Here is a 15,849-nt window from a genome sequence, read left to right as displayed (position 1 = left end):
AATGTGAACTCTTAGGGGCGCCTGGGTGGCGCAGTCGGTTAAGCGTCCGACTTCAGCCAGGTCACGATCTCGCGGTCCGTGAGTTCGAGTCCCGCATCAGGCTCTGGGCTGATGGCTCAGAGCCTGGAGCCTGTTTCCGATTCTGTGTCTCCCTCTCTCTCTCTGCGCCTCCCCCATTCATGCTCTGTCTCTCTCTGTCCCAAAAATAAATAAACGTTGAAAAAAAAAAAAATAAAAATTAAAAAAAAAAAAAGAATGTGAACTCTTAGAACGATAGGGACCTGAATTGCCTGGTGCTGGGCCCTTAGTAAAATTCTGTTCAGCAAATAGATGACTGATTGACTTTAGGGTGATGCCTTAAACTATAGTCTTTCCTTGAGTAGTTGCCTCTGAGTTTATATCAAAGTCCATAAGGAAAAATGGATTTGTATCCAAGAATTTTCTCAAAAAATGTTTGTTTCTGAGCTTTTACCAATTCTCAGTGTTACACAGACCCCTCTCATCTCCCCTTCTCAGACTCAGCTTGCACACTCTCAGGGATGAGGAATTTGCTACCTTTTAGACATTATTTCAATCACAGATAAACTCTGGCTCAGAAGTTTCCCTTACATCAAGGTTGTCCCTGCCATCCTGTAGCTCCCTCCCCAGGACCTTCAGAGAAGATAACTGCTCCTCATGGCATCTTATCCCCCAGAGTGTTCTCTCCTTTAAGATGAACAGCACCATTTTCTCCTTGAGGCCTCATGGGGTGAATGATTCTTTTTTTGATAGGGCTCTGGGTTGCCTAACCCTTGAGAATACAGAATCCTTATGTCCCACCTTCCCCTACCTGAGCAGGGTACTCTGTGGGCTAAGAGGGAGCCCCTGAGATACTTCATCCTATCTCTAGTAGAGGGTTGGCCGGGGCACTCACCTTCCCATTGGTGGTAACCGCTGCAAACACAGTAGAAGAGTATGGTGCCCAGGCCACATCGCCCACAGCTGAATTTAGATCATAGATGAACATCGGGGTCCTGCAGTGGTGGAGGGGTAGAAAGTTTGCCATACAGAGGGCTCATGGTGCTAGAGCCCCGGTGGCCCCAGCCCACAGTGCGGCCTGAGGGAGGGCATGTGTCTCACTTGATGGTGTGGTCCCAGATCTTCACTGTCCAGTCGGAGCTGCAGGACATGAAGACCTTGGTGTGGTATGGGTTCCAGGACACAGCATCCACTGCCATGTTGTGGGCATCATAGGTGTCAAGGAATTTGCTGGAGTAGGATTTAGAGCACTGGGGCAAGGGTGAGGGTGGTGGGGGGGTCAGGAATGAGAGAGAGGTCAGCAGCCACCACACTTCCCTGGGTGCCCTGGAGGGTCAGAAACTAAGACTCCTCTTCTGTCCCCACATTATTGTCACCGCTGAAATGGGACTAAGCTACTGGCTGCTCTTCTCTGTGCCCTGAACACTAAAGAGAAAGGCGCCTGGGTGTCTCAGTCGGTTAAGCTGCCGGCTTCGGCTCAGGCCATGATCTCGCGGTCCGTGAGTCCGAGCCCGTGTCGGGCTCTGTGCTGACAGCTCAGAGCTTGGAGTCTGTTTCAGATTCTGTGTCTCCCTCTCTCTGACCCTCCCCCATTCATGCTCTGTCTGTCTCTGTCTCAAAAATAAATAAACGTTAAAAAAAGAAATAAAAAAAAAAAGAAAGAAAGAAAGAAAGAAAGAAAGAAAGAAAGAAAGAAAGAGGAGGGGCTTAATGTGCTGGGGGTTGGGTGGGTAGGGAGTTTTCCTGGAGGGTGAGAGACAGTGCTGTAGTCTGCCCAGAGGATTCCAGGCCAAGTAGAAAAGGCCTTCTCTCTGGGAACCAAGGCCAAGCAGGCCTGGGGGCCCTGGGTGATGTGTGCCTTAGCCTTTGTGCAGGCCAAGGCCTGAGTCCACTCACAGCCTATAGAATCCTCTCAATAGTGATAAACATTCCACCTTGCCCAGGTAAGAGCAGGTGCAGAGCCAGAAGCAAGTCCCAACTCATGACTTCCCATTGGGTTTCTTGCCCAGACCATCATGCCCTTCCCTCTCTCCCTCCAGGAGATAGTGTGACTGACTAGTCTCTTCCCTTCTGCCTCTCCCACGCTGCCATAGGGAGGGGTGTACAGGGGGGTGGGGACCTCTTTTGCATTCAGACCAGCTCCTGCTGGGCCTTAGGGGCTCCCGGGAGGCTGCCTGTAATTAACATTCTGAGTCTTTGAGCCTAAGAAAAGCTTGCAGCAGAGCTATTTCTGGATGGATGGAGGTTCAGAAGGATGTTCACCTACTAACACTGAGACCTTGCAGAAACTGGCCTTGAAGTTCCATCCTACTGGCTGAGACACCCAGGATTCAGAGATTAATTTTCTTGTTACCTGGCTTTCAAAGCTCAGCTGAAGTTCTCATCTCTTCCAGGAAGTCTTCTCAGAATGTTCCAACTCCCCCCCAACACCCACTCCTACTTCTACTTCCTCTACTCCTAGGAAGGGAGGGAGGGCCCAGAGGGAAATGTGCCAGACTGGGCTAAAGTCACCGTCTAGATTTTCATCCTCTTTCCTGCAGTCATCCACTCTTCCTGCCACCGAAACAAGTCAAGAAATACCTTCTCTTCTCCCAAGAAGCTTCCTAGAACTGGTCAAACCCTAAGATCTGTCAGAATAGGGTCTGTTGAGAAGGATAAACTCTCATGGTTCTCAGGTCAGTGCTGCCTCACCTTGTAGATTTTTCCTTCCTCTGTGCCCACTAGGAACATATAATCGATCTCTTTGTGGAAGTCAAAGGCGGTGCCACAGCCTTGGGAGAAGAGGTACAGCAGTGTTAGACCGGTTCTGGGAGGGAGGCTCCCAGCACCTCCTTTACCCAGCAGACCCCGGTGACAGCCAGAGCTCTGGCTCTTGCAGGCTTTTGCAGGGGCTGGGGCTAGGCAAGCAAACAGAAACCGGCCGCCTGGCCTGCTGCTTGTCCCAGGCAGTTGGGACTGCAAACGGCCAGTGCTTTTGCAGACAGGATGGGGCCTGGGTAAACAAGGAAGGAATTGATTTAAACAGGGTCAGGGTCAGGGTAAACAGGGACAGGGTCTGCAAACAGGGACATGGTCTATGCAAACAGGGATATACTCTGCATAAACAGGGTAGGAATTGAGTAAACAGGGACAGGATCTGGGTAAACAGGGGCCTGATCTGCATAAACAGGACTGGATCTGCATAACAGCACCTGATCTGCATAAACAGGAACAGGGTCTGCAAACTGGGATGGGACCTGCATAAACAGAGAGGGTCTGCAAACAGCCAAGCACTGGGAGGACAGGGCCAGGCTTCCATCCAGCACAAGTGGAGGAGGGATTGCTCGGTAAAGGGGGAGGGCTACCATCTCTGACCCTCATGAGGCCTGAGTGAGGTGGCCGGGCCTGGGTGTGAGTGGGCTGGGGATCTTACCCACTGTGTGTAGCTGCAACCCATCGAGACCATCCGTGGTACTGCCCTCCACTTTCAGTTTGATGACATCTGTGTGAACCAGTTCGCTCTGCAGTCACAAGGGATGGGGGAGGGTACATGGGTGGAACCACATCAGCAGGGTTGAGAGCAGACTTTGCCATTCAGCTCCCCACAAGCCCCATCTCCACCCCATATGACCCTTTCTGGGAAACAGGCACCTTTAAGAGCGTCCAAGACACAATCCTGCCGTCAGATGACACAGAGAAGAAGTTAAGGTTGTTGTCCATGTCATCCTTCTGCCACCTGACCTGAAACATCCCAAACCGTGAGCTGTGGGACACTGGTATGGTGTCGAGTTAGGGCTGGGAGCTGAGCAGGGCTCCCTCAAAAGTCCATGTCAGGTTCAGAAGCAAGTTCTGGGAGCCCATTTCCCAGAGTCCTGCAATTGGCCTTCCCTCCCTCCCTCCTTCCACCCATCTCTGTCTCTCTCATCCCTCTCTCCCTGACCATCCTGGGATAACAATGCCACTCAGGGCACTGCCCTAATGCCCTGGCTTGGTGTTGGAGGTGCCCAATTCCTCCCTGGGTTGGGTTCCAGAGCCAGTTGTAGGGGAAGATGGTGTCTCTGGTCTCAACCTCCTTATGTAGAAAGGGCCTGGAAAGGACAGAGTCCATCAACCAGTTTCCTCATTTATAAACTAGGAACTATAATAGCACAGGTTTGTTGTAAGGACTAAATGAGACAATGAACATGAGGCCCTGATGAGAGAACATTGCAACTATTAAATGTTCAATAAATGTTAGTGAATATCCTCATTATGACCCTCATCCTAGGAATCAGGGAGCCAAGGTTCTGCAGGAGAGTTTTTCCTGCTCGCTTGGGGGACAAGGAGGAGAAGGTCCCCTCCCCTGCTCTCCGCTTCCAGGTGGGCTTTTCTCTAGGTGGTCTCTCCTTTGTTCCCACCTTCACTTCACTATGAGCTCCTGCTCCCAGAATCGTGCTCCCAAATCTCAAATTTGAGCTGCATTTCTGCATCTGCAACTTGGGGTTAATAACCGTGCCCCACCCATCTTCTCAGGGCTGGAAGAAAACATATGGGAAAGTGTTTTGGAGACAGAGCTGTTGTCTTATGAAGATGACACGCTTGAGGCTCAAGTTTCTGTTGCCAGATGTGGAGGCCTGGCCAAGCTGTGTCCCAGAGAGCTAGGGTGGGGCTGGGTGCCCAGAGCTTTCCATACTCCAGCTCTCTCCTGACCTCCCATGCTGGGACCCTGTCCTTTCCCCCTGTCATAAGTAGAGGCCCAGTGAGGGAGGATAGAACCCAGCTCAGCTTCCTGTGACCAGAGCTGTCACCATGGCTGTTGAGGGGCGTGGTTTAGGGGAGAGGGGATGGCCTGTCCCCAACCAACCCCCAGGCCTGGCTGATCAGAGCTACAGGAGGGCGGACCCAGTCCTGCCTGGGCCTGTCCTGTCAGCTGGTTCTTTTTTCCACTGGGGGGCCTAGAATACCACAGAGCCTCTGAGGTATAAGTCAGAGCTGGCCCTTAGGCTGAGACCAATTCCCCTTCTGTGTAAAGGTAGTCTCTTTAAAGGGGGGAGGGGACAGGGGGTGTCAAAGGCCAGGCTGTAAGAGGCGCTAGGGAGCTGCAAAGGGAAGTGTTTAATGAGCAGCCGCCAGCATGCATGGAAATTGTATTTCACACCCCACTTAGCAGCCTGATGCCCAATGGGGGTTGCTGTGTATATTTGCAAGTGAGCCTCTGTGTGTGTGTGTGTGTGTGTGTGTACAAGTCAAACACATGCTCCTGGGGTGGAGGTGGTAGTGTAAATGGTGGGGGGGGGGGGTGTCAGGTGGTAAGTGGGGTTAAGAGAAGGAAAGAATGACCAGGAAATTGATAAGGTAGTAAGGAGCAGATGAAGCTTACTTAATTGATTCCTTCTCTTCTGCCTTATCTGATCAGGGCAAATATACTTGACCCCCATCTCTGCTCATCTATCCTTCCCGGTGCCCTTCCCCAGTATAGCACAGGACACACACACACTCCAAAGAGTGTTGCTGGTTGAGGCTTCACAGTGGGGCTTGAATAGTGCTGGGCTACCTAGATGGGCTCGCTTGGGAACTAGTCTGTGCCATGGGGCAGGAACCCAGTCACCTTTGAACAGATAGTTCTCTCCCTGGCTCCAAAATCTTCGATGGCTCCCTGCTGCTAACAGAACAAAGTCCATCTATCTCAGCCTGGCATTTGAGATCCAAAATAACCTCTCTGGTCTCCTCTGAGACACAGTCCCTTTAAAAAGGACCTAGACTCTGATGTCTCTGACATACCATTAACCAGCCTAAGCTTTCCTCCAGGCTCCAGGCTTATACAACCAACTGCCTGTAGGACACCTCCTCTGGCTTTTTTTTTTTTTTTTAATTTTATGTATGTATACATGTACATATGTATGTATTTAATTATAAATAATGTATGGTGTTATATTAATTTTAGGTGTTCCTTTAGCTTCTTGGATTCTGCCTAAACCTGCTCCTGCTCTGGCATTCCTACCTCTGTGGGTGCTCTACTGGGTACTCCCAACCAGAGTGCCAGGTAGCATCACCAATTGTTCCCCTTTCTCATATCTGTCTAGTTTCCTTCTATTGATTTTATTGCCTTAACAGCATTCAAGCATACCTTCTCATTTCTATCTCCACTGCCCCTGCTCTAGCTCAAGTTTCAAGATCTCTCATGCTGCAGTGAGAGAACATCTCCAAGACACAAGCATGACTGTGTTACTTCTCTGCCCCCACGCTCTCTGATGGTCTTAGGAACCTTGTGAAAGTATCTTAGAGGACAGGAGTGACAACAGGGGACGCTCAAGCCAGCAGGACCTTGATTCACCAAAGCAGCCCCACCCCCCACTGTTAATATGTTGGAATTCTGTATTAACACTTCATGAAACCACTGCCTTAAAGTCCAAGATTCCCACTTGTAAGAGACCCATACTCACAACTGGGTGCCTGTGTTTTCCCAGGTCCTCCCTGTCTCCCGCACTGTGCTCCAAATGATGTGTTGCTTCCCAGCAGGCCATGCTGTTTGATGCCTCTGTGTATTGCACATGTAACCCCTTTGTACCCTTCCTTATCTAACTAATACTATTTTAACTAAAATCTATACTTCATTCGATTTTCTTAGTTTTCTCCTAATATCCTTTTTTTTGGTCCTAGGATCTCATATTATATTTAATTGTCATTAACTAATACTTTCTCACCCCTTACAATTCAGCTCAGGTGTTTCTTCCTCTAGGAAGACCTGATGCTCCTGCCCCTGCTTCCTGTCCTGGATAATCTAGATGTCGCTCCTCAGTGCTCCCATGAGCCCTCTTTAGCATTTAGCATATTGCCTTGTCCTGCCTAGCCTATGGCTGTGGTTATCGCCCCAGTAGGAACCCCAGGGACCAAACCCTTAAGCACCCTCAGCTCCCAGAGGAGCAAACAGAGAGGAGTTACTGAGATGAATGAGGCAAGGGGGAGGGAAAAAAGGGAATAAGAAGTCAGGAAATGAGCGAGACAGGAAGGCCCCTCCCATGTCAAAAGCCATGATTCCTGCCAAGAACTCTTGAGTCTTTGGTTTTGCAAAGGCAGTAGCCCTGCTTTCCTGACAGGATGGTGGGAGAGCAGAAGGCCATCCCTGTCTGGGTGGGTTCCAGTCTCTCTGGCACCCACCCAGTGAAAGCAATAACGTGTCTTCTGCCCCATTTCGTTTCCCAACCTGCTGTCTGATTCAGAGAACATAGCAGTGTGGCAGTGGGATGGTTGACCTTGGCCCCTTGCCCTCTCCTGGGCTTGAGGAGGGTGGTCAGGCCAATCAGAGATGCTCTGTGCTTTGCTCTGGGCTGTGTGAGCCAGGACAGCAGGGGCAGGCCTGATGCTTGTTTAGTCTGATCTAAGCAGGTCTTTTCTCCTCTCTTGGGTCTTGATGTCTGCAGACAGCCTCCCCTTGTCTGGAGACCTCCATGTGCCTGGAGGCAATGAACTAGAAGGTAGGATTTTCAGAGGAGAGAACTCTTGAGATTGTGAGTTTTGGCCCCTGCTCTGGTGGAGAGTAGTGGGGAGGATGTCTTATGGAAGGGGACATCTGAGCCCTGACTCTGGGTAAAAGATAGAGTGGAGAGGACACCATGTCCCTTGTGCCTGGACAGTCCTCCCTCTGCTCAGGCCTGTCTGGGAGATGAGAGCCAGTTCCTAAGGCAGGTGTCCACATGACTCAGGTAGCCTAGGGCCAGAAATGCAGGGATGCAGAGCCTGCCTGGAGACTCTACTAGGGCAGGGGGCTGAGGAAGATGAGAGGACAGAGTCCCAGCACTGCCTGAGGAGCCCAGAGATCTTGGGGGGACTTAGGGCAGAAATTTATCCTTGGATTTCCCCAGACCTGTCCATGGGTAAGGGTATGCAACCTCAGAAGGAGGGAGACTTTTGGAATACAGTAAGGAAGGGTCTGCAAAGCCAGAGCTAAGAGACTTTCTGAAGATGAAACATGAAATCCACTCCTAGTGCAATAACATGGGGAACATAGGGTGAAATCTAGCCCTAGTGTCAGGGTAATGGTCCCATCCTATGCCTGTCTGGAGAAGAGCGATGCTACAGAGAGGCCTCAGGGACAGACCTTACCTACCAGGCCTTACAGCCCCACCCAGAGGGCAAACAATGGGCAGCACCTACTCCTGTCTGGGAGTGCCCCCAAATCTAGCCCAGATGGCAGAGGAGAGCCCCCATGGGGAGTTTAGGAAGCCCATACACAGGGAACTGGAGAACTGGAGCCCTTGACATACTCAGCCGAGTATGTCTGTCAGGTCTTAGAGTCTTCTAGCCATGGGCTATGAGTCACTGATCACTGCACCTAAGAGACCTTAGCAGACAGATGCGGGCCCTCTTGATAGCAGCTCTGGAGGAGCAGACCCAAGCTCACTGCAGACCCCTTACCTCCTAATAACCACCTTTTGCCCTCCTCTGCACCTTCTCACAGCTCCTTGGCCTCTAAGCTTGCCTATGGCCTGTCCTCCCCAAGGTCCCTCCTCCAGGGATCCTATACCCATTTTTCCCAATCCTGGTTCAAGGCTGACCTGCCACACAGGGTCCGTGTGCTTGCCAGACTTGGGTGAGCTGCGGAAGGAGGGCTGGGAGTGGGGCTTCTTGAGGTTGTAAATGGCCACATTACCATCATAGTGGCCTACCACCACCAGGTAAGGGTGGTCCACGTGCATGTCAAGACACATGATGCCACTCTCGCTGCTGAAGATGTATTCAGGGAAGCTGGGGTTCTTCATGCTGTAGAGCAGCAGCATGCCCCGGCTCTGCTTCATGAAGTCATCTGTCCCAGGGAAGAAGCCAGGCTGTGGTAGGATTCAGCTGACCCCCATGCCCCTCCCCCACTGGATGGACAAGATCCGCCTGCTCTGCTTGTCAGAGAGAGTGGGATTCCTCTCTGGGCTTCATCTCCTCTCTCTTGGAAATGGAACCAGGAGACCTGACTTACCCCTTCTTAGGCTTCATGGGAGGGTCCAACAGATAAGTTGACCAGGCTTATCTGAGGGACGGACAATCATTCTCCTTAATCTCCCTGGGGTACAGGAAAGAGGGATGCAAGCTCAGAGCTGCTAGGTGAAGAATGTGTGTGGGCTTGGGACAGAGCAGTAACCTCAGAGAGGGTTCAGGAGCCCAGCCCAGGGGCAGGTGTTTGTCCTTAGATGCCTGGATAATGCCCATGTGTTCCCCATGCCCAGCCCAGGAAAGGAGTTCAGTTTGGACTAACATGGAATTGTCTCTACGAGTTACAAATTAGCCACCTATGGGCATCTTCCCATACCCTCTAGTGCCACAGTCCCCAGCTGCAGCCTGCACCCTAGCTATAGGCATGCTCCCAGAATTGAGAGGTCCCAGGACAGCCGGTCATCCTTCTTTGTCATCCTTCTGGCCTGAGCACAGCTTTTGGTCATCAACAGTGGACCACTCATCCCCCTCCCTGCCTGTCTCGTGTCAGTGGGGAGCCTCCTGCTACTTTCATTCTCTGCTCATGTGGCACCCATCCTCATAATGTAGTCACTGAACATTATAGTCTCATCCCTCAAGTCTAGCTCTCTTGCCACCAGTCCAGGACCCTTCCCAAGCTCAGAAGAGGAAGTCTAGAGCAGCCCCCCATCTCAGGGACCCTATGCTAAGGGAGACTTTTAGCTGAGATGAGGGCTGTCCTCCCTTCTCTGCCAGGCTACCTCTTTTGTCCCTGGCAACTGCAGGCCTGGGCCGTCCAGACAAGGTGGCCAGTCCTGAAGTCTGGAGCCCATGGGTGGGAAAAATAAGGAGGACACTCCAATTTGACTAGTCTCGATGAGTCATTCTTTCTGTCCTATTCCTAATGCTGCCCCTTACTCAAGGGAGTAAGTGCCTGGGCTGGGCTCAGGGACAGTCTGGGTTGGGTTCCCTGGGCTCTGGACATAAGCTTGGCTACAGTTACCAGATACTCCCAACCCAGGAACTCTGAAAACATCAGTTGGTACACACTGGGAGCCAGGACTAGGGAGCAGGATGGAGCCAGGAGCCAGGCTGACCTTAGATGGGTAGCGTTGGAAGCTGAGGCAAGCTGCCATGCCCACCACAGCAGCTCTCTATGGGGGAGCCCACCTTCCCTTGCTAATCCTCACCAACTCTGGGATTCCCATTGGGAACCCCTCCAGTGATCACTTGCAAAGGAGGCTTCATGTGCAAGGAGGGAGTTGCCCCTCCAGTGGAAGGTTCCAGGGTGCAGCTTGAGCCATGGGGAGGGCACACAGTGGTTCAGGAAGGAACATGGTTATGTTCTGGAGAAAGTGAACCTCCCACAAAGAGGAGGAGCTGGGGGCTTCTAGATCCTCTGGAGCCAAGTGGGTCACCCTATGCCTGGTACTATCTCAAAGCCAGTAGAGAGTTGGCAGTCCCTCACCCTGTAGGGCTCCTTCTGTATGGCCCTGAGGGATGACTCTCAAAGGGAGAGATTTGTAGCTGCTGAAGGAAGTACCCCACCCAGATCATGCAGGGCTTGAACTGGGTAGCGTGACAGTCACTTGTAACTCCTTTTCTTCATCACACAAATCCTGAGCACCTGACTGGGTCTCCCCTTGGGCTGGACTGTGGCAGGGACAGAGACACTGCACTGTTTATGTGGGCTTACCCTCAGCAGTCCTTAGTTTGATGAGAGAGCAAGACCCTGCAGCTGAATGAGGCTAACCCCTCCATGGGTAGTCAGTGGTAACTGCCAGGCCACAGGAAAACTATTGATGCCCTTAATGTTCAATCTGTCCTTGATGCTAGGCAAGACTGACAGGATTAGTGGGTAAGCACAAAGGTGAGTGGGTGAACAAAAGAGTGAATGAAAGCATGAGTAAGTGGGTGACTGAGATGCTTGGACTGAGTACTCAGATGCTCTCCTTATTTCACCAGGGGAAAAGGCAGGTATGACCCTCGCACTTGCTCCTACTGTGGCATAGGACCTGGCCCCTTGAGGTACAGCAGTGGTGACTCACTTTCTCTAGACAAACTTTAAGCACCCCCTGCCCCTGCTTGTGTACACAATATCTTCATGACCAGTGAAACGACAAAAGGAAGGTCGGAAACCCTAGCCTGGCTTAATAATTCTGTAGTGAGGACACCTCTGGCCTGCTCACAGAACCACTGAGACTATGGGCTGGACTTACAGCTCCAGAATTTTATAGATGGGGAAACTGAGGCCAGAGGGGAGAAATAGTGTGCCTGAGTGCATCAGACCCATCACATGGTGTTTGCCTTATGCAATATCTTGTTTATCACTGAAATTACACTGTACTAATATGCTATTCACATGGAAGTGGAGAAAGGAAGGGATACCAGACTTAATGTGGTGGTGGTGACTGGAAAACCAGTCTAATCTCTCCAGAATCTGGACTAGAGAACATGTAAGGGATGGGGTAGTCAAGCATGATAAGGGGAAACTCCTGGTATAGAGAAACATGAATTTCAAGAGACAGGGACACAGAGAACAATCAATCACACAAAGACCTTAGACCTATCTTAGTTCCCAAGCCATACGCATCCTGACAATAAGTCCCTGTTTCTTAACCCACCTCTAGTGGCCTCTGTTACTTGTAACCAAATGAGCCCTCCTGACATAAAGATCACAGTTTCTTTTCTCTTTTCTTTTCTTTTCTTTTCTTTTCTTTTCTTTTCTTTTCTTTTCTTTTCTCTTTAAGTAAGCTCTACACTCAATGTAGGGTTTGAACTCACAACCCTGAGATCAAGAGTTGCATCATGCTCTACTGACTGAGCCAGCTAGGAGTCCCAAGATCACAGCTTCTAATCATGGCTAGACTATGTGTTTCCTAAATGCCAAAACCACCGTGGAAGAACACAGAAAACTCTCATTTAACTGGGGCTTCCACTGCACTCCATCTTATTCTATGATCTTCTCATCCCTGAATCCAGTGGCCCCTGTGAGACCTCACTATTTCATTCTCTAAGTATACCCTGTGTGACATCACAGCCCAAATCTCCAACAGTAACATCATGATACCATCATCTTGTCTTCCAGAAGTCCTAAAATGACATCACTACTCAGACCACCAGTGGTCCCCATGTAATATAATCACTCAGGCTACCAGCAGTCTTAGTGATCATTGCCAAGCTCTCTAGCATTCCCAGTATGTTATCACCGACCAGCAGCCTAGTGACATCATTGCTCGGCCCTCCAACATTCCCAGGACAATGCCACCAACCAGGAGTACAACATTGGCATCAAGGTCACCTACAGTGCCTTGGTTCCCAATAAAGACTAGAATCTCATCAGGCTCAAGGCTTACAGGGCCCTGGGCCCTGGGGTACTTTGTCCTGATCCCACAAATTCTCCGGTTCCTCAAAGTAGCTCCAGTAACACAGATGGGGGCCCCCACCTCCACACTCCATTGTATAGTGGCAGAGACTCTGAAATCTGGGGCCCCTGAAGGAATTCCAGGTTCCTCCAGGCTACAGATTTCAGTAAGTATATGTGACTATGTAGAAAGGGAGGAGGAATAGAGGAAGGGAAAGAGGGAGAAAGAAACAGAGAGAGGGAGGGGGAGGCAGAGAGAAACAGAAGGATAGAGAAACCACCTAGTCTGTAACTCTGAGACAGAGGGAGAGGGCTGCTGGCCTGGCCTTAGCTCCACTTCATGCTCTTGCCCTTCTCCAGGAAGTCTTCCAGATCATTCAGCCTCTCCTCTGTGTGTGCCCCCTCACTCTTCTCTACCTATATGTCATTATGACAGGTGGTCATGAGCAGGTCTTTTCCTTAGCCTGCCACAAGACTCTATCAAAGAATGGAGTGAGCATGGCTTGGCCCAGCAGGTTTATTCTTTCCAGTGTGAGGGTTGCCTCCTCCTACCCCTGCTCTGCTGGATAATCTCTAAGGCCTCCCTGACTCTGACCTTCAAGGATTCATAAGATTCTGGGAAGGAGAGTCAACCCCCTAATAGAATCTGATCTGGCAGTTCTCAGAAAGCCATGGTCTCAGGGGAGGGAGTGCTTAATTCCACCACAGACCAAAGCTCTCACTCCCTCAGCTCCTTGTGCTAGGGCCCTAGCAGAGTAGTGCCCAGGGAGGAGTAGTTCTTCTTGAACTGCCCCAGTGGGGGCCGCAGTCCCACAGCTCCACCCCTGTCTTGCAAGTTATAGCTGTAGATCATAGGGGGCCACTCTGGAGAGTTGTGGCTGTCAGGGGAAGCCTGGGCTCTTGCTCAGGATTCAGGGAAGGCAAGGCAGACAGAGGGCATGTCGGTCCACCAGGATAACACCAGGTCAGTGGCCAGAGAGAAGTAGGTGCCAAGCTGCAGAGACCAGTTTACCAAGCCAGCCTCGACAGCAGGCTTCTCCTCTCTTCACTGTGGCTTACCAAATGAGTCCAGCCCAGGGCTGACTCCAAGACAGCAGCTGCTTAATGACTCCCTTATTAAGTCTGGCAAGAGGCATTTGGAGGGGGGCTGTGGTAGGCAGAATAACACCCCCTAAAATGTCCAAGTCCTAATCCCTAGAACCCATAACTATGTTACTTTGCACAGCAAAAGGGGTTTTGCAGATGTGATTAAGTTAAAGACCTTGAGACAGGGAGATTATCTGAGTGGATTATCTGGATTATCTGAGCGGACTCAGTGTAATCACAGCGGTTCTTATAAGGGAAAGAGGGAGGCAGGAGAGTCAGAGGAGATCTCAGAATAACGCAATTGCTAGCTGGAAGGGGGCCACAAGCCATGGAATATGGGCAGCTTCTAGAAGCTGGAAAAGGCAAGGACATGGATGTTCCCCTAAAGCCTCCAAAAGGATTGAAGCCCTGCTGACAATTGATTTTTTTTTTCTCAGTGAAACTCATTTTAGACTTCTGACATTCAGAACTGTAAGATAATAAATTCGTGTTGTTTGAAGCCATTATGTTTGTGGCATTATTGTAGCAATTTGTTACAGTAGCAATAGGAAACAAATATAGGCATTCGGGGAGGTTTGATCCAGACTCTACTTCTAGGAATCAGAGGGAGAAGTCCCATAGATAATAATCTTTCTTGGGATGGTTTGGAAGCAGTGTTTCTAGAAGTCAGGAGGATGGAGGCAATGATCCCCAGCTGTTCTAACCACAATAACGAAACCCTCCCTCAGTTTCCTACACCTGGCCCTGCCACCTTGGACTCCAGGAATAGAAATGCCCTTTGGGTTAGGATTTTTAGTTTCCAAAGGCAGGGGACCAGCCCAAGGCTTCCCCAAGAAATGGCATCAGTGCTAGAGGGTTCCAAACCTCCAGGATGGCCCAGAGGCCATGGTGCCAGGCTGGGTTCAGTCTCCCAGGCAGCTGGGCTTTGCCGAGCACTCTCATCCGATTAGAAGTCATATTTAAACAGTGTAGGAAATAAGAGCAAGGCCTTGGAGACAGAATACATCAAGCGGGACATTTAATTTGATTTAAGGAAAATGAGGCAAACATTTGAGAACCTAAATAACTAACCAGTAATTAAACTAACAACGGGAATGCCCTTGCACTACAACCCAGCGAGCACAGTGGCCTTTATGGACTGTATTTACAAAGAGACCTGACAACATAATTAGTCCTGTAAATTTTACGCAGCCTGCAGCTGAGGAGTGATGGATTTTGTGTGTGGAGGATGAACAGGGAGAAATGAGGTGGATGAATTTCCATTTTCAGTAAATGAAATTAACACTGCTTAATTAGTGAAGCTGACAAATAAATGATCAGGAAAGATTTAAGTCCCTACAAGTGTATCTCTGGCCTAGGCAATCTCAGAGACAGGCCAAGATGTGATGGTACAGAGTGGCAAAGGGTTTAGTGCTGGGACTCAGGGCCTGACTTTGGCCCCTTTTAATGGCTGCTCCCAGAGGGAAGCGGGGCTGAGGGACAGCTAGCTCTTCTGCCTTTCTTAGATGTAGCCCACTGGGAAGCTTCTTCCTCATCTCCGTGCGATAGCCAGTCAGAACCACACAGAGTGTCCAGGATCTGTTCCACCATCTCTGCCCAACAGATCATGAGGAGTCCTCATTTCCCTGTTATCAACTGGCTAATGGGCTGGAAAGGACCCCTTCAGTACAGTAGGCTGATAGAATTGCATCTTAGCTTTGCCCCATGGCCATCCCTTCCTAGACTACTTTCCCTTGCCCTCCAACGTTCCTCCATCTGCTTTCACCTGCTGACAGCATCTTTTTCCACTCTGCTGAGACATGGAGCCTGGCCCTAGGGGACATCCCAGTGTCTGCCTTATATGCAGATTGACATCCCCACCATCTCATACCCAGTAGCCACACAGGGGAGGCAGGTGCAAATGTGTCTTTGCTATTGAAGGCAATTTCCCGGACTCCCTTTTCTCCACCCATTTGCTCCTGACCTGGCCTTGCTCCAGCCAACCTGCTCTATGCCCAAATAGGAGAGTGGCCCCAGTCCTTCTTAGGTACGTGCCTACCCCTTCCAACGACCTTCTTGGCAGTGTTATAGAATAAATATCTGGGAATTCCAGGCAAAAGGAGGTCTGGGCTGAGCTCATCAGTATCAAATCCAACAACAAACCCAAATTCTCACTCCAGTGTTTGTCTGCCTGAGGCAAAGTCTGATGCTGGGAGGCTGGCATCTGGGAGTTTTCAAAGTCAGTGTGATGCTGGCGACCCAGCTGCTCCTCACAGTGACCCCATCCGGTAACTAGGGTGCCTAGTTTTTTCCCTGCCTCAGCTTTGCCCTCTTTCTTCCAGGGGGCTTTCAGGGTATTCGAGAGCACAGGACTCCCAGAGGTGACCTCAGAAATGAATGCAGGAGCCCTTCTGAGTCTCAGCGCAGACTGGCTCTGCTCAGGCCTCTGCAGAATGGTGCTGAGATGTGCAAGGTTCTGGAGAAAGATGCCCACATGCAAGCTG

The 15,849-nt window shown here is 50.5% G+C and overlaps 1 protein-coding gene across 2 annotated transcripts in view; it reads right to left on the bottom strand.

Annotated features, from left to right (window-relative positions):
* Nucleotides 1–15,849, bottom strand: part of DNAI1 (dynein axonemal intermediate chain 1) — a 59,967-nt gene that overhangs the window by 5,295 nt on the left and 38,823 nt on the right. For both annotated transcript variants that reach the window (XM_045470105.1, XM_045470106.1), the window contains exons 13-18: nucleotides 8,532–8,779; nucleotides 3,649–3,738; nucleotides 3,431–3,518; nucleotides 2,710–2,789; nucleotides 1,120–1,268; nucleotides 914–1,013 (exon numbers count right to left, since the gene is read on the bottom strand). In XM_045470105.1, the coding sequence (XP_045326061.1) occupies nucleotides 914–1,013; nucleotides 1,120–1,268; nucleotides 2,710–2,789; nucleotides 3,431–3,518; nucleotides 3,649–3,738; nucleotides 8,532–8,779 (755 nt within the window). The remainder of the gene's footprint in view (nucleotides 1–913; nucleotides 1,014–1,119; nucleotides 1,269–2,709; nucleotides 2,790–3,430; nucleotides 3,519–3,648; nucleotides 3,739–8,531; nucleotides 8,780–15,849) is intronic.

The sequence above is a fragment of the Leopardus geoffroyi genome, chromosome D4, assembly GCF_018350155.1.
Source record: "Leopardus geoffroyi isolate Oge1 chromosome D4, O.geoffroyi_Oge1_pat1.0, whole genome shotgun sequence".
NCBI classification, from domain to species: domain Eukaryota; kingdom Metazoa; phylum Chordata; class Mammalia; order Carnivora; family Felidae; genus Leopardus; species Leopardus geoffroyi.
This window is presented reverse-complemented; position numbering and strand designations above follow the sequence as displayed.